The following is an 18,617-nucleotide window of genomic DNA, read 5'->3' as shown; positions in this document are numbered from 1 at the left end:
CTAGCAACTACTCGTGGCTTTACTTGAGAGAAACAAAAATCGAGTTTCTCGATCAAGTTGTTCTTCTCTTCTTGTTACCCCAACCATAATTCCTGGATGCTGTTAGGCCCAGGTCTGTAAACTCTTTGTCAGGGTTGATCATGCCAGGCTGACCTCTGGTCATGTGTCAGGGGTGGGAACTCTGGGGTTAACTTGATTCATGATAGGGATTTTGTTGATGTACATTGTGTCTAGCAGACTACATGGAGGCACATGGGAGATTGTGCACATCTCATGGACAGTGGCATGTGCCACTTGTATATTGATGTTACTGGAGTCAGTGATGGTTCTGTGCTCTCTTATGAGTTCCTGTGGTGAGAATATGCATTTGAGTGTGTTACTGTGTATGATGATTTTTGTGCTGGGTCAGCAGACCTTGAAGGCTCCATGCTGGTATGTTGTGCAGACTCTGTTTGCAAGCTTGTTGAACAATATCTGTATTTGACATTGAAGCAACTTAGAGCTATTGCTGGTCATCACAATTTGGTTCTGCATAGTAGCTTGCTTTGAGTGATGTGTGTTGATGCACTACACAATCATCATTGTATGGTTTCCTGTCCTTTGCTGGTGTATGTGTTCCACCAGAGAGGGCATGTTTGTGGCTCTTTGTCATTACACACCCCACCCATCCACCACATTATAAATGACTGCTCATATGCCACCCTCTCCTGCCCCATAATCCATTAACTGATGCCTTTGAACTATGATGCTATGACATTGCATCTGTAACATTAAACAAACAAAAATAAAACACCTGATTGTGCAACTTTTGCAGTACTGCTCCTGTGCAACTTTTTATACTACCCCTGCATAATTTTTAACACAGCCACTTTGCACCACTTTGCACTAGCTAGGAGGGCAGATAAAATAGATAAACATAGGCAGGATGTGAGCACAGTTCATCAGCACCCTCCCCAGTCATCCTGCCCAATCCATGAGGCCATGATGCTCCACAGGGCCTGCTTGAACACTTGACCCCCTCCCCCACCCCTCCCACCTGATGGCAGCAAATTCCCATGGCATTGCCACCTGCAAATTCATGTGACTGCACTCTGCACCACAAGTCATCACTGGTCTAGTGAATTTGGGCCTGTTTCTTGGCAAAATACCCATTATTACATGGGTTATTTACAGTAGCATTGAAATGAGTCCTGAGGAACAGGCAAGGAGTGTGTGTAGCCCTGACTTGCCTGCTCCCCCATGCACATGCCCTGCTTAGTCAGTAGCTGTGGGCACAGCCACCTGCAAATTTTCTGTGCATTACTGCAAAAGTTGCACAATCAACTGTTTTATTTTTGTTTGTTTAATAGGGGAGCTCAGAGTTGCCACTTTTTGTGCTTGTGTTCACTTTCACTTTCACTGTTTGTCACATGACCCTACTTAGCACAAGTAAATAATTTTTAATACTGGTTAGGAAATTTGATGGGTTAGGGTAATCACTGTGTGCCCTCAGACACTTGCCTGCTCCTCCCTCAATGGCCAAGAAGCCCAAAGTGACCTTGCCACCCATCACATGGGATGCCAATGACCACACACTTGTTTGGTGACTAATATCAGAGATCACACAGCCTCAAAATCTAAAGGTTTTGTGTGGTAAGTCCAAGCATGAGGTAAGTGACCCACTAGCCATACCTACTGCATTGCTAACATGGAATTGTATGTAGAACACTTCAGGCAAGATGAAAGCCAGCATTTTTTGGCACATTGGCTCTGTCCTGCTGCTTGAGCTGTACAGCATGGATGCTGCAACCACCAGGGATCAGATTAAACACAAATATGAAGGGTATGTCAAGTTTAGGTTACTAGATGAGACTAATCTCTCTTGTAGGCTCATGAAACTGTACAAGCAGCATGTGAAGAAGCATGCTATTGCTGGGGAGGGCATTGGCACTGATGCTGAGGATGGTATGGATGTAGAGACCTGTACATACTTCATTGAGGCTACTGGGCCAAACAAGGGCACTCCTACAGAAGCAAGAAACATCTGGGGTAAGTACTTTCACATGTGCCCTCATCAAGCTAAATCATTATCATTCTAGATGATATTATCTCAGTTCCCTTTCTTCCCTGATCTCCATTGCATCTGGGCTATGAAACCTAACAAAAACCCCATTGCAGTCACTATGGGTGTTGGGCCCTCCAGAAAGAGGGCACTGATCATGCAACCTCTTGCAGCTACTGATGAGACAGCTGAGCATGATGATGATCTTGGGTTGACTGACTCTCAGTGCCAGGAGATCCAGACTTTGCAGGATGCACTGGATGTGGCCCAATGATCTGCTGTCCAGAAGGAGAACCTTGCACCCCCCTCTTCTCAGTCGCAGCCTACCCCTGTTACCCCTCTGCATGCCATGCCATGGCCATCATTGATATCACAGGAGAGTGTTCTCAAGGCCAAGGAACACATTCAGAAGGTGACAAAGAAGTGTACCATTGAGGATACACTGATGGACATTCACAAGTAAGCTTTACCCTTTGCTTTGGTCATATTTCTCATGTACATTCCAGGTCAAATACTGATGCCATCAATGCTCATATTCAGGAGGAGCTGATCATCAAAAAGCACCAGCTGCTTTTGGAGGAGTTCAGAGCAGATGTGTGGGATTGGGAGGAGTATCAAGAGGAGTTGAGGAAGTTGGAGGGTGGTGAACATCCTGGAAAGCAAGCTCAACAGTACTCTCCTGACTGGAACTTGGATTTTTGACCTTTGTCACTCTTTATCACTTACAGTAGTCACTCCTGGCTGGAACTTGGATTTCTGACCTTTGCCACTCTTTGTCACCTACAGTAGTCATTCCTTTGCTTGCATACTTAATTGATCTCTTTGGGTTAATGTGGTTTACATATTCTGAAAGGCAAATAATTCCTCCACTAGCTCTTTGTGTTTGGCCTCACCCTCAGGATTAACCCTCTCTGGAAACTCCTCATGTGGTCCTCTGTCCTCCTCCTCCTCTTCCCTTCCATGTTGTGAGGCAAAATATGCACCATGTCTTCCACCCTCCACTTTAATCAGATTGTGCAAGACAATGCAAACAGAGATCCATTGGCAGGCAGCAATGTGTTGTGAATTAGAGTTGATATTCACCTGAAGACCATGAAGGCATTGAAATCAACCTTTCAATGCACCCATACAATGTTCAGAGTGAACCCAAATATTGGCAACAGCATAGTCAAATGCAGCATTCTCTGGAAGTAATGCTGCTGGCTTTTTGTGGACAGGAATGGTCTGTGGAGAGATACCATAGGCTGAGTCAGCCATGCAAACTCCTCTCCATAAAAAAACCAATCTGGGTATTTGGCTGCTCCTGTATGCTCAAATGCCCAAGTATCATGAGCTGATCCTGTCATGCCATGTGAATAATCCACAATATGAAGGTTTGAAGGGAGGTTTCCAATCTATGATATGGTTAGGCCTATCTCACATAAGAAAGTGTCTCTTACCTGGACATTAAGTCCATAGTTTGACTTATGAGTAAAGTAAGACTTGCCATTCAGAGCTAGCTTGGCATACAGAGCTAAGCAGGCCTCATGTCATCTCTATGACATACCATCACTTGAAGATGATGGCTCAAATTTCCAGACATGGAAAGTAAGGATCTGCATGGTGCTCAACATATGAGACCTATGGAAAGTTGCTGGTGGAAACACAACTACAGTGCCTGATCCTAAAGTCAACCCTAATGGCCATATGGACTGGTTGATAAAGGACAAAGAGGCACAAGCCCAGATCATACTCACACTGAAAGATGAACCCCTCACTGGAGTTCTTCATGTGATGACAGTGGGTGAAATCTGGAAAAAGTTGTGTCAGCAGTACAAAGGGCACAGCAAGCAGACTATAGCCTATCTAATAGGTGAGCTGTTCCATGGCATGCTCTTAGATGACAGTCCAATGGAAAGCCAGCTAAATGTGATGTGGCACAAAGTGTGCACACTAAAGTCACTTGGCCAAACTCTTGACGACTCCCTTGTAGCCATTGCTATGGTAATCTCCTTACCACCCTCCTATGCAACACTCTGCACAATCTTGACATCTTCAAATAACAAACTATCAATCAACTCAGTGATCTCACAGGTTCTAATTGAGGAGAAGTCACATCAACTTGCCTCCAGTGGGCAAATTGCACTTGTCTCCAGGATGCCTGCTCAGCAAAAGTCAAAAGCAAATGATGACAGAAAAAAGATCAAGTATGGGTACTGCAAAAAGAGAGGACACAGTGAAGATGAATGTTGAAAAAAGAAAGCTGATGAAGCTTCAAAAAAACATGACATAGATGACAAGGGAAAGGCAGGAGAGAAGGAAAAGGATGAACTTGCTGCCAAGTTTGCACATGTATCCTCCAAGTACAATGCACCACTCTGCCTCTTTTTAGCACATGCACACAGCCATCCTCCATGCATGCACTGGATCCTTGACTCTGGAGCCTCTGCTCACATGAGCTGTCAATACAGTTGGTTCACCTCACTTAAATGGCTTTCACCTATGCAGCCTATCACAGTTGCAAATGGAAACACTGTGCATGCAGCCACAGTTGGCCATGTAACTCTTGATATGGACCTTGGGGACAGACAGAAAAGTTGCATCACCCTACATGATGTCTACTACATACTGTCTTTAAGCTCAAACTTGCTGTCAGTATCATCCCTCACCAGTCAGGGAGTATGATTCACCTTTGAACAAGATAAGTGTCAGCTGGTTGGCAGCCAGTCAGGAACTGTTGGAGTCACTACTTGTAAGAAGACTGGACTCTACATACTCACTGCAAAACCACACACCAAAAACGATGCCTCATACATGCTGTATAACTCTGTATTCCCATTCTGCAATTCCAACATCTTGCTGTCCAAGTCATGTGCAGGGTCAGAAGCAGAAGCTTCACTTGAAAGCTGGCACTCTAGCCCAGACTGGTGTGCAAGTAGAAAACCCACACACAGACTTGTCAGCACAGATATGGTTGATGAAACAGAAGTTACGGACTGCACACACCATCCTATGGCAGTGTATCACCTTTGTCTTGAAGAGACACAGCAGATCAACTTAACCCCACCTAAGTCCTACCTTAATGACACCCATGGTGCACTCTACCAGACCTACTCAGCCTTCAATGGCCCATCTGTGGGATAATATACCCCTGTCACAACATATAGATGGGCCTGTCCATAGCAAGATGTATGCCTGTCACAACATAAGGATGGGCCCATCAGTAATATCATTGAGAGTGTCACAACACACAGACAGGCCCATCTAGTAAGATGCATCCCTGCCACAACATAAAGATGGGCCCATCAGTAATGTCATTTATAGCATCACAACATATGGATGGGCCCTTCCATAATACCATTTATACCATCACAACACATGGGTGGGCCTGTCCATAGTAAGATGTACCTGTCACAACATAAAGACAGGCCCTTCAAGTCACAACACATGGACAGGCCCATCTAGTAAGATGCACCCATGTCACAACATAAAGACAGGCCAGTCAGTATTATCAATTACATTGTCACAACAGATGGACAGGCCCATCTAGTCAGATACACCCCTGTTGCAACATAAGACAGGCCCATCAATAGCAACATGTATGCCTGTTGCAACATAAAGACAGGCCTGTCAGTAATATCATTTACAGTGTCACAACACATAGATGGGCCTGTCTAGTAAGATGCACCCCTGTCACAACATAAAGACAGGCCCATCAGTAATATCATTTATAGCATCACAACATATGGAAGGGCCCTTCAGCAGTATCATTTATGTGGTCACAACATAAGGACAGGCCCTTCAGCAGTATTATTTATATTGTCATAATGTATGGATGGGCCCTTCAGTAATATCTTTTATATTGTCATAAAACAAGGACAGGTCCATCTAGTAAGATCCACCCCTGTCACAACATAAGATGGGCCCAACACCAATAGCATGTATAGCATCACAACATATTGATCAGATCACAGCAAAATATTGAGGCAAGCATCCTGACATGCCATAATTTTCCAACAAGCTGCAAGCAGCTTGCCCACTATACAACTCTGACCTCATCCACCCCAAGCATGAATACTATGCAAGACATGTCTAAAATCCCCCACAGATGGTGAATGGAACTAACAGACTGCATTGCATCATACATGAAAGCCAGATTTCAAGAGGAGGTATTCAGTGGACCTTGCACCCTTCCAGATATATCAATTCCATTTCTGGTGTTATGTGAAGTGGATTGCATATCATCAGTAATCTCACAGGCCTATCATTGCCCAAGTAAGTCCATCATAATGGTGCAATGGAAGTTTTCATCTTTCTGCAGTCAACATTGGGAAAAATTTGGGTGGAAAAACCTGCAATGCAGAAGCTGCTGAGAGATATGTAGAAGTGACTGAGCCATCCATTCTGATGACTGACTCAAACACCATCTGTGTTTGGTATTTTCCTGACACTCTCAGCCCAAAAAGAAGGGTAAGGGAATGCAGAATCTCATATTCTACTGACTTAATGCAATGGCAGGCTGACATGTGGAACTGCCTTCATCTTCTGAGGGAACCACTGTGGGAGAGCATAAAGGCTTCCCCACAGGCATGGTGGATGGACAAGTCATATTTCTGCAATAATGCTGAGTTGAAAGGCACCATCAACCTGTCACCTGCATGTACTGTATATAAATCACTGTACTTAGATAGCAAAAAAAGAAGAAGACATCAGAGAGCCCCTCTTGCTTGCATTTTATCATCACTCAATAATTCATTCAGCAGCTTCAATAGTTGAGACTTTATTAAGGGTCTAACTATCATCTACTTCACTTATCCTTGTCTATCATCAATATATTTTGCTCCAAGCCCTCCCTGAGCTCAGTGCAGCTCAGAGCATTGAATTAAGTCATCATCCATCCTTCTGTAGGCTGACAGCAGTCTACCCTATTGCTTTCTACTGCATTCTTGCTCCCTCTTCATCAGGAGCACCCCCATCCCTCAGCACTTGTCTTTGAGTGTTGTAGCTCACAAAAACCCTCCCAAAGAACAGGTTCTACCATCTAGGTACCACATAGGCACACCACCACTTGTTCTTTTTGTCTTTTGTGCTGGTTTTGGTTGGTTTTCACCACTGAACCACACTTTGACTCACATCTGGAGCCCACCATGAGGGGTGGTCATTCCTGGATCAAGAAAAACCTTGTTCATGTTCACATCCTTCATATTCCTGCCTCCTAGGTCATCATAATCACCAGAGTCTATTGCTTTTCCCATCCCAACTCCTATCCTCCTTATCTCATCAAATCCTGCCTGTAAATCCACTGTATATCTCACTTCTATGTCATCTACTACCTCTGCTATTTATCCACCCATGCCTCTAGCAGCTTCTCCAGCTGTTGCTGTTCCTCCTGCTCGCTCTGTCCTTACTTTGCCCTTGCTTGGCATGAAATCTGCTCCAGAACTCTTCCAAGGAGACCATACTCATGTTCACACTTTCCTGGATCACTATGAAAGACTCTGTGTTTTCCATAATGTCAATTCTGACCAGGAAATGGTCAAGTCAATCCTCCAATACTGTAATGCTTGGGTTAGGGAGATTATTGAAGGAATGGTGCACTACTATGCTCCTAACTGGGCTAACTTGAAGGGTGATCTCCTCAAGTACTTTGATGCTGATCTATCAGATGAAAGATTCTTTGAAAGGCATCTCAAGAGCTTTGCTTTGGAGTCTAGGTTACAGCCCATCATGTTGCTTCAAGACTTTAGGGCTTACAATTGTGGTTTCATTCACATTGGTGGTTGGTTGAAGAACAAGGGAAGGATCTCAGTTGATGAGCACAATCACTATTATTGGGCTGGTTTGTCTCCTGTTTTTCATAGCCTGGTTGAGAGTCATCTCAGAATTGTACAGCATTCATCTTACAAGATGAGATCCCTCACATTGCAAAGATTTTCATTGATGACCTGCCTATCAAGGGTCCTGCAACTCATTATGAAGATGCCAATGGCAATGCCAAAACATTACCTGAGAATCCCAGCATCTGTTGCTTCATTTGGGAACATGCTGTAGACATCCATAGGGTAATGCATCAGTTCACTCATGCTGGTGGAACATTCTCTGGCATGAAATCTCAGATCTGCCAGCCTCATGTTGTCATTCTTGGCCAAGCATGCCATCCTCATGGTTGCTCTCCTGATGACAGTAAGGTGAGGAAGGTTGTCAACTGGCCAGTGCTTGCCACTTCCAAGGATGTTCACTCATTCCTAGGTCTCTGTCATACTGTTTGCATCTGGATTGCAAACGATTTGCAGTTGGCTTGCCCACTCATTGATCTCTATTGCAAGAATGCTCCATTTGTCTGGGGTCAGGGCCAGCAAGATGCATTTGATGCCTTGAAACTTTCTGTCTCATCTGCTCCTGCCCTTCACCCCATTGACTACTCATCTGACCTACCAGTTGTTCTCTCCATTGATACCAGTAATGTTGCCATTGGGTTCATTCTGTCTCAGTATGATGATGAAGGTCACAAATGTCCTGCTTGCTATGGGTTGCTTCCCATCAATGAACATGAATCTTGCTACAGTCAGCCTAAGCTCAAACTCTATGGTCTTTTCAGAGTGCTTCATCACTATCATCTATATCTCTATGGCATTTGTCATCTATGGGTAGAGGTTGATGTGAAGTACATCAAAGGTATACTCAATGATCCAGATCTTCAGCCTAATGTGACCATCAATTGCTGGATTGAGGGTATCCTGCTCTTCAACTTTAAGCTTGTTCATGTCCCTGCTGCTCAACATTGAGCCCCAGATGCACTTTCTAGATGACAGCCTGCTGAAGAGGACTGTGAAGAAGGCAAAGCTTGATGCAGAAGAGGCTGATGAGTGGTTGGAGAGTATTCTTTTCACAGATGCCCATCCCCTTCCATACAATGTTATGACCCTCCCATCTTTCCATTCCAATGATATGTCCCAGGATGTCCTTTTACATAGAGTCCTCCACTTCCTTTGAATGACAGAACTACCACCATTCCCTTCCAATACTGCTTGCAAGTGTTTCATTCGCAGGTCCCTCCAGTTCTTCCTTTGTGGAGACCAGCTCTTCAAACATCAAGGTCCCCATCCTCCAGCCAAGGTCATCTTTGACCCAGATCTCCATGCTCAGATCCTCAGTCATGCTCATGAAGAACTTGGTCATCATGGAGTCTTTGGGGTCTTTCAGACCATCAGACAGCATTTTTATTGGCCTTAGCTCTATCAAGATGTTGCCCACCATGTCCATTCCTGCCATGAATGCCAGATTTGAAGCACTTGTAAGGCAGAGGTTCCTATCACCATCTCCACTTCCCCTAGAATCTTTATGAAGGTTTATGTTGACATCATGCTCATGCCCAAAGCTTGTGGATATCACTATCTTGTTGCAGCTTGAGATGATCTTTCCCTTGCTGCAGAAGATCATGCTCTTTGACATGCTAATGCAGACAGCCTTGCTAAGTTCTTCTGGGAAGAGGTCTTCTGTCATTATGGTGTTATTGTGCAGGTTGTCACTGATAATGGCAGTGAGGTCAAGGGTGCCTTTGAGAAACTCATGAAGCACTATTCCATTCTGCATATTTGCATCTCCCCATATAATTCAAAAGCGAATGGAGTTGTAGAGTGTGGACACTTTGTTATCAGAGAAGCTATCATCAAGGCTTGCAAGGGGGACCTTTTGCTCTGGCCTTCCAAGGTTCATCATGCTTTCTTTGCAGACAAGGTTACTACTCGTTGCTCCACTGGATTCAGCCCTTACTTCTTGCTCCATGGTCTTGATCCTGTCTTGCCCTTCGATCTCTTTGAGTCTACATATCTCATCAAAGGATTCCAGTCTGGAATGACTTCTCAGGAGCTCCTTGCACTACACATTCATCAGTTGGAGAGGAGGGAAGAGGACATCAATGCTGCTTTCACCACTCTGCAGAGGTCTTGTTTGTGCTCCAAGGATCAGTTTGAGAAGGGGTATGCACTATGATTGGTGAAGTCTGCTTATGAGCCAGGAGACTTGGTATTGGTTCACAACACTCAGATATAAATGGAACTGGATCATAAGTCAAAGCCATGCTACCTTGGTCCCTATGAGGTCATTTGTCACACCAAGGGAGGTTCCTATGTCATTAAAGAACTCAATGGCACCATTTCTCCTCAAGGAATTGCAGTGTTTTGACTCATTCCCTATGATTCTCAACACACTCCTTTACCAGAGGTTATGGAAAAAGATGTTGGGGAAGAAGAAGAAGGTAATGGCAGCAATGATGATGATGAAAATGATGATGAAGACAAAGATGGGGGGATATGATCCATGTTATCAATGTCTCAGTAAAAAAACAGGCCACAATTTATAATTGATTTATAACTGATGCAGAGATGCCATGGTTGTACTTGGCACAGGTGCAGATATCTTAGGATGTTATCAAGAGCTTCATAAAGAAGACCCAGCTGTGCAGACAGCAGCCTTCTCCCAAAGTGCACAGGAGCACCACAGAACCCATCTTCCATGGTTTTGGTCAATCAACATCCCACAGGACACAGAATCAAAGAGTTGGATGTCTGAAAGTATGTTGACCTTACTGTTCAACAGTGCTTTAAGGTTGATGAACTTTCTTCAATTAGTTTATCACATTCATTGGCTGTGAGCAAAATCCATCAAAGATCATTGGGAAGAAGAGGAAGAGCTTGTAATATCAGAATTTCAATGGGCTATAAGTTTCTTCAGATTTTGAGCAAAAGAATGGCATAAGATACAGATGGGAAGCAGCAGTATTGGAGCTCCTGGGGTGCAGTGTTATGCAGTGAGGCAGAGGATGATGTATTTGAGGTTGGCTGAGCATGCTGAATGCAAATGGCAGGCCATGAATGCAACTGTGGAGAAAGATTTGTAGTTAAATGTTAGCTTAATGTGAACCTGCAGTTTCCATTCCCCACCCTTGCATTCCACCCTGTAGCTGATGGGCAGGTCAGTGGGTACTTCACAGGAGATGTCCAGTGGCAAGCTAGCCCATTCATTCATGTTTTGCATGTTTTATTTCCATTGTGGATATGTCTGGTATGACATGAGTATGTATATTGTTTGTCTTGAAGGGCTCATGCATCCATGGGCTGAGATGAATGGCAACAAACCATTGTTGGGAAACAGAATATTTATTGCTCACTACAGAGGGTGAATTGGTCACTAGTAACTGGCTGAATGCCCTTGGTTGTATTTCCATCTGCTGAGAAATATTTATCTGCTCATTTGCCAAGCTTCCACCTATCAAAATACATTGGCTCCTGCAATAGCAGAATGCAACATTTTCCCTGAATTGAACCTTGCACATCTCACAATCTGCTCATTTGCACATGTCCCACCTGTGGGCATACCTTGGATCCTATGTTAGTGCAATGAGAATATTGCTTTGCATTTGCATCCAATGACCAATTGCTCTCAGCCTTGCATCTTGCACAGTCCACTCATTTTGAAGGGTTCCATCTATCAGGATCCATTGAATGCCATGTTAGCAGGTCAAGACAGTCCATATCAACCTTGCATATTGCACAGGCTGCTCATTTGGAAGGGTTCTGTCTATCAGGATCCATGGAATGCTGTTTTTGCAGGCTGACATCTTTCTTTGCATCATTATCCTATTATTAGCCATTATCTTGTTTTGTAACTCTCAAGTGAATGCTGTAAATAGCATAGCCCACTCATTTTCCAGGTGTCCATCTATTGGGATTCATCAGCAGCCATATTAGCAGACTCAGATGTGTTGGCCAAATCAGACTATTAATTGCATTTGTGTTGGATGGCAGGTTGCTATTGCATATCACACAGTCCATTCATTTGCAAAGGTTCCATCTATCAGGTTCCACTAGCTCCAGTTTTAGCAGAATGAGACCATCCCACTATCTCATTTTTTAAGTTTCAAGTTAACTATTCTACATCATGAAGCCATGCATTCACTAAGCTTCCACCTATTGGGATACATTAGCAGTTGTTTTAGTAGAATGAGATTATCCTTCACAATTCTGTTGGCTGTCTAGCCATTATTGTCTTTTTCTCACTCTTAAATAAAGGTTGAATATATGATGCAGCATGATGTGAGTCAAAGTGTGGTTCAGTGGTGAAAACCAACCAAAACCAACACAAAAGACAATGAAAGCGAGTGGTGGTGTGCCTATGCAGTACCTAGATGGTAGAACCTGTTCTTTGGGAGGTTTTTTTGCGAGCTACAACACTCAAAGATGAGTGCTGAGGGTTGGGGGTGCTCCTGATGAAGAGGGAGTAAGAATGCGATAGAAAGCGATAGGGTAGACTGCTGTCAGCCTACAGAAGGATGGATGGTGACTTAATTCAATGTCCTAAGCTGTACTGAGCTCAGGGAGGGCTTGGAGCAAAGTATATGGATGATAGATGATGATAAGTGAAGTAGATGATAGCTAGACCCTTAATAAAGTCTCAACTATCAAAGCTGATGAATGATTTACTGAGAGATGATAAATTGTGAGCAAGAGGGGCTCTCTGATGTCTTTTTTTTTGCTACCTAAGTACAGTGACTTATATACAGTACAGGGGCATTGCCTATGGAAAACAAGGTGCAAACACTTGGTAAGTGATTGGTAACTGATGAGTAAGGAATGTAAGCAATGGGTAATCATCTTGGAAAGCATTGGTAAGCATTGGTAAGGATAAGTAAGCCAAAAAGCGAAGAATCAGTAAGCAAAGTCAAAAGATTGGTAAGTATTTGCAACAGGTGAGTCAAAGACAGTCAGAATGTCACAGTATGAGTCAAGCAATGTCAGGAACCAAGGAAGCACACTGGAATCACATCAGGGGGAGGCTGTGCATGTCACATCTTGAAGAGATCGCTTCTAGGCCAAAGTGGGATGACAGAGAGGCAGTGCTGACCTGATGCTGATATAGTACATCCAAAAGCAGACAGGGTGAGTCAGATGTCAACAGGGGTCAAGCTTTGGGGGTCTGTGGGGTGACAGGAGCATAGGGGATTGCAACTTTCCCCCCCAAACCATCCTCTCAGTGAAGCAAATAAAAACTTCATGAATGAGGCTCTGTTGGAAGAGAGGATGAAGGGGGAGCGTCTTCTGCTGTATCTTGCAACAAGGAGGCAAGATGTGCATCATACTTGTCATGGATGCGATCAGGGAGAGTGGAGAACAGCAGATTATACTGTAGCTGTCACAATTTTGGAAGAATGACAGATGAGACTGGTATAAAGACATTGCAGGGGGCAGGGAGGAAGGATCCATATGCTTCTTGGACTGGAGAGACTGAAATGACCACATAAGACCTTTCCAAGCGAATGACAGACCTGAGGCAACCAAAGAACGTCCTCCTGGAGGTCATACTGACAAAAAGAACATGCTGTCCATGTGGCTGAGCACTACAAGTGAGTGTGGGAATGGTTTCGGTGTCTGCAGAATTGGTGGAGATATGTCGAAAACCGGAATGCCATACACGGGTGCTTAAGAACTTTATTGGCACTTAACCTGCCTCCTCCTTTTTCTTTGCTACTGATAACCTGTTCTTGTGCGAGGGATGACTGCCGACATTGCTGGCTGTCCTTCTTCACATGAGGGCTATGGTCTTCACCTCCATTCATCAGCTACATCCATGTCCACCTCACCAAACACCTTTGGTGTGTGACAACGAGTGGTCAATTAAAATGGAAATACAAAATGACATCACATGTACTGTGGAGGAGTAAAATGATAGATGGCCTCATTCACCCTGCTGTCCTATCCACCCTTGTCTCATCTGCCAGAGGCCCTAAGAGGTTGATGAGATCATCACCCAATGCTCATCCATATACCTGAATACACAGAGCCTCCAGCTCATGAGCCACCCTGTCCAGTGTCTGCATGGTTTTGTCCTGTTGTATTTGGAAATCATACATTCAATCCTTGTAGTATTGGCAGTGGGCCTCAGCATCACAAAGTCAATGTTCCAAATCTTTGATTTGCCCTTCAATTGTGTTGGACATTTGCAACACCTTAGCAATTGGGGCACAGATAGGTGATGGTGTGCTGGGAGTTGCAGTAGTTGTGAGTTGGACAGGTGCTGCTGTTGTTGATGGGCAGGTGTCTGCTTTGAATACAAGGGTTAACCACAATAATTAGCATAAATGTAGAGTGATTAAATGTACCTGCTGCCATAGATTCCTCTACCTCCTGTGCAATGGATGGGCCAGCCTCAACAATCGAATCTGCTCATACAGCAGCTGGGATTGGGCAGGAATCCCTGCATTTGAATGCAGGAATACAAATCTCTAAATAAAATTTGAGTCAGCATAAATACATGAAATTGCAAACATACTGAGTGAAGATCCCTTGGGGATGGTGTCTCCCTGGTTGGAGGGCCCAACCCCAGTATTGATGGCTTTGGAAGCCATCAAAACATGTCACTTTGGGGGATGTTCCTTTGGGCTTTGGGATTCTTGGGCCTCCATCATTGGGGACAGACTGTGAGCTCACTTGTTTCCCCTGGCTCACAATGGATTCCATCAAGTTGGAGCAGCAATCCTGCCTTTGGCATGGCTACATCAAATTTTGTGACTGTCACACAGGAAGCAGGACTTCCTGGGGTTCTTGTAGCATCAGACCTTGCATCTGTGGCACAACTTGCAGGAATGGGGGTCAGGGAAAGGCATCCTTCTGGCAGCTATGGCAGCATGACTGTATAGTCCATCCAATGGTGGACAAGACTTGCATTTCAATTGGCCTTGAGTGGGAATGTCTTCATCATTGTTGGTTTCTGCTGTTGCCTTCCTAGAGCAAGATTGACATCTGGATCAATGGGCTGTCATTTTCATGGCAGCTTTGCACTTCTGCCTGCCTAGTGCTGGTTCTTCCTCATCATCCTCCTTCTCTGGCACCTCATCTTCACCCTCATCATCCACCTCCATCCTGTGCAAGCTACCCACTATCATTTGCTCCACCTCTGCCTTGGTCACTTCCCATTTTCCTTTGTCACTCATAGGCATTTTGGTCTCTTCAGCAGATGGTGTTGGTGTTGGCACCACACAGGGCATAGGGAGGCCCAACCAGTGGTAGTTGTATTGATGCTCAATGATGTTGAGCCACTTGTGGTTGGTGATGTCAATTTTGGAAGGGGATAGGGTGGTCTTCTACTCAGGCCATGGGTGCTTGATCAAGCTGAGGTCTTCATGCCACTTTAAGAATGTGTTGACACTGATGACAGTCATTGGAATCTCATCCATCCAAGCGATGAGGTCATGTACAGCATCCTGAATGCATCAGTTAGTGAAAAAAATGTGATGATGCTATGATGCACTAGTTCATTGTTTATTGCCTTGATGGCACCTCTCCACTTTGCAATCTTGTCCACCTTTCCCAGCTTGCTGCTTTCCACAATATCCTTGAAGTAAATTTGAAGGATGCAGTTGGCTGCAGCATCAAGCTCAGGCAATTTCTTGAAGAGCTTGTGAGACAACGATGACAACATGTTTCTGATGATGAGACAATGGAGTAGTTTGACAGTGAGAGTGGTGATGGTGATTGGAGAGTGGAAGAGTCAGAGGTTAAAGATGGATGATGAGATACACAGATGTCACATTTTTTATCCCACCTATGAATGATTCCCACAGCATGACAGCAATACCAGTACAAGTCAATAATCCTGAATGCATATATGAAGCAGAGGCTCAGATAAAAATATGATGCATTGTTCTGGAATAGCATTGCTGTTTGTTTTATGTGTTTCCCATCTGCTCCAATGGCAGAGCCTGGCTCGCAGCTACATAACCAGTGCCTGAGATTCCAACTAAATAAGCAAATCATCCAACATGAAACACAATTTATAGTGGGAAATTCAGATACTCTATAGTACAAGAGGTTCCACTTTCTTCATTTCTTGTCTTCCTGGGCCTGTCTTATATTGTGACAGGGGGATAACCCAATTATGGATAGGCCTGTCCATTTGTGGTGAGCTATCTATGATATGACAGATTGGCCCATCTTATGCAGTGCCAAGGGTTTGTAATCCTGCAATGGACAGATCAGCCCATCTTATGTTGTAACACTGGTTTTTGTTTTCCCTTATCTGCTGCCTGAGAATACCATGGATGGGCCCATCCTTATGTAGATCCCTTTGATCTCCCTTTCTGCTGCCTGAGAATGCCTTACATGGACCATCCTTATGTAGATAGCTTGGATCTCCCTTTCTGCTGCCTAAGAATACCATACACAGACTCATCCTTATGTTGCAACAGGGGTGCATCTTGCTAGATGGGCCCATCCATTTGTTGTGATGATATACATGATACTACTGAAGGGCCTGTCCTTATGTTGTGATGCTATTAGATGATATTACTGACAGGCCCATCCATATGTTGTGACAATATAAACAATACTACTGAAGGGCCTGTCCTTATGTTGTGATGCTATTAAACAGCATTACTAATGGGCCCATCTTTATGTTTCAACAAGGTACATCTTACTGGGGCTGGGCCTGCCCATATGTTGTGACAGTATAAATAATACTACTGAAGGGCCTGTCCATCTGTTGTGATGCTATACATGAGATTACTGACAGGCCTGTCTTTACATTTCATCAGAGGCACATCTTACTGCGGACAGGCCCATCCATATGTTGTGACTCTATTAAATGATATTAGTGACAGGCCTGTCTTTATGTTTTGACAGGGTACATCTTACTGGGGCCAGGCCTGCCCATATGTTGTGATGATATAAATAATACTACTGAAGGGCCCATCCATATGTTGTGATGCTATACATGAGATTACTGATGGGCCTGTCTTTATGTCTCATCAGAGGTACATCTTACTGTGGACAGGCCCATCCATATGTTGCATAATACTACTGATAGGCCTGTCTTTATGTTTCAACAGTGGCACATCTTACTGTTGACAGGCCCATCTATATGTTGTGACAGGGGGTACAGCTTATTATGAATGGGCCTGTCTAGATGTTGCAACACCATAAATGATATTACTCCTGGGCTCATCCATATGTTGCCAACTTTGTATTCTAATCATAGACAGGCCCATCCTTATGTTGTGACCCTCTCCATGTTATGATAGGCAGGCCTGCCTTGATGTTGCAACAGGGGTGTAACCTACCAGGATGGGCCCATCCATGTCTTACAGCAACTCAGTATACTTAATTGGTCACAGGCCCATCCAAATGTTTCAACATCCTTACCCACCACAGGCCCTCCCATATGTTGTGGTAATGCACTTACAGACCCATACATATGTTGCTCTCACTTTAGTCCCTTGGGCCTGTCCATGTGTACTGGCTAATCTATCTAGGCAGGCCCATCTCAGGGTCTATATAAGTATTGGTGTTTTGGCACACAGGCTGCCCATGTGTTGTGACTAAATGTGACTACACTATATGTATTGAGTCTGTTGAATAGCCAAAATGCAGCTAACATCAAGATTGAGCTCTTGTGCTAGGCCTTCAAGGGTCTCTGGAGGGTGGGATACAGCATGGAGGACCATAAGCAAGATATATGCAGCAAGGTATTGGTCATGAAGTGTTGTGTGAGCCACAGGTTGCAGTATCAGAGTGCAGCAAGATCTCTGATCTACTATGATAAAATGTATTATGTAATAATAGTATTATGTTGTTAACATTTCTGCTAAGTCTTTTCTGTGCTGATCACATGACCAACAGTGAAAGCAAAAGCAAGCATGAGTGCAAATAGTGACAACACTGAGCTCCCCTAATGTTACAGATGCAGCATCATATCAAACAGATATGACATCTACCACCCAACATAAAACCTACAGAGACAAGTAGTCATGTGTTGCCTTCATAAACTGTTAGGGATGATGTGTGCACAGTGGCTGATGTGGGAGTGATTAGGTGCAAGCAAAGATATGTGTGAGGATGGCTGGCTCAGGACTCAGTGCATTAAGATAGGGAAGTGGGTCAATGAGGTGACGTTCTCATCTCATGGGGATTCTTTCCCCTGTGGTAGCTACCTTATATCTACATCATACATTTGATATCTTGTCTGTTGGGGCACATCCACCCCTACTCCCACCTTTATATTTTTCATTTTGCTTGTCCCCTTCTTGGGGTTATGACATGTGTCCCATGCTCTCTATGCATCATTGTTTCCTTATTTGGGTGTGATGGCGGTGTCACACACCAAAGGTGTTTGGTGAGGTGGACATGGATGTAGCTGATGAATGGAGGTGAAGACCATAGCCCTCATGCGAAGAAGGACAGCCAGCAATGTCGGCAGTCATCCCTCGCACAAGAACAAGTTGTCAATGCCAAAGAAAAAGGAGGAGGCAAGTTAAGTGCCAATAAAATTCTTAAGCGCCCATGTACAGCATTCCAGTTTTCGATGTATCTCCACCAATTCTGCAGACACCAAAACCATTCCCACACTCGCTTGTAGTGCTCAGCCACGTGATCCTACCTTCCAAGATTGGAAAGGATTTGTGCACTCCACACGTTTCTACAGCACTCCCTCCAAAAGATGCTCATTTCGCTAATTCTTCTGATATGGCTGCCTCCACATCAGTCATTTTGCTTGTCCCCTTTGCTAGGGACCATGGCTACATATATCTACCAGGAGTTCCTACCAG

The 18,617-nt window shown here is 44.2% G+C and overlaps 1 protein-coding gene across 1 annotated transcript; it reads left to right on the top strand.

The window, feature by feature from the left end:
- Positions 1-1,514: 1,514 nt before the first annotated feature.
- F5J12DRAFT_786724 (uncharacterized protein) lies at positions 1,515-2,743 on the top strand (the record flags this gene model as incomplete). The annotated part of the gene is made up of 7 exons (XM_051743503.1): positions 1,515-1,582; positions 1,623-1,632; positions 1,704-1,822; positions 1,868-2,028; positions 2,158-2,303; positions 2,418-2,500; positions 2,548-2,743. The coding sequence occupies 7 exons, from the start codon at positions 1,515-1,517 to the stop codon at positions 2,741-2,743; spliced, it is 783 nt and encodes a 260-aa protein (XP_051594993.1).
- Between the last annotated feature and the right edge of the window lie 15,874 nt (positions 2,744-18,617).

Source organism: Pisolithus orientalis, assembly GCF_024613125.1.
Source record: "Pisolithus orientalis strain OTSU chromosome Unknown F5J12scaffold_64, whole genome shotgun sequence".
In the NCBI taxonomy this organism is placed as follows: domain Eukaryota; kingdom Fungi; phylum Basidiomycota; class Agaricomycetes; order Boletales; family Pisolithaceae; genus Pisolithus; species Pisolithus orientalis.
The sequence above is the reverse complement of the archived record's forward strand: the minus strand, read 5'-3'. Positions and strand labels throughout refer to the sequence as shown.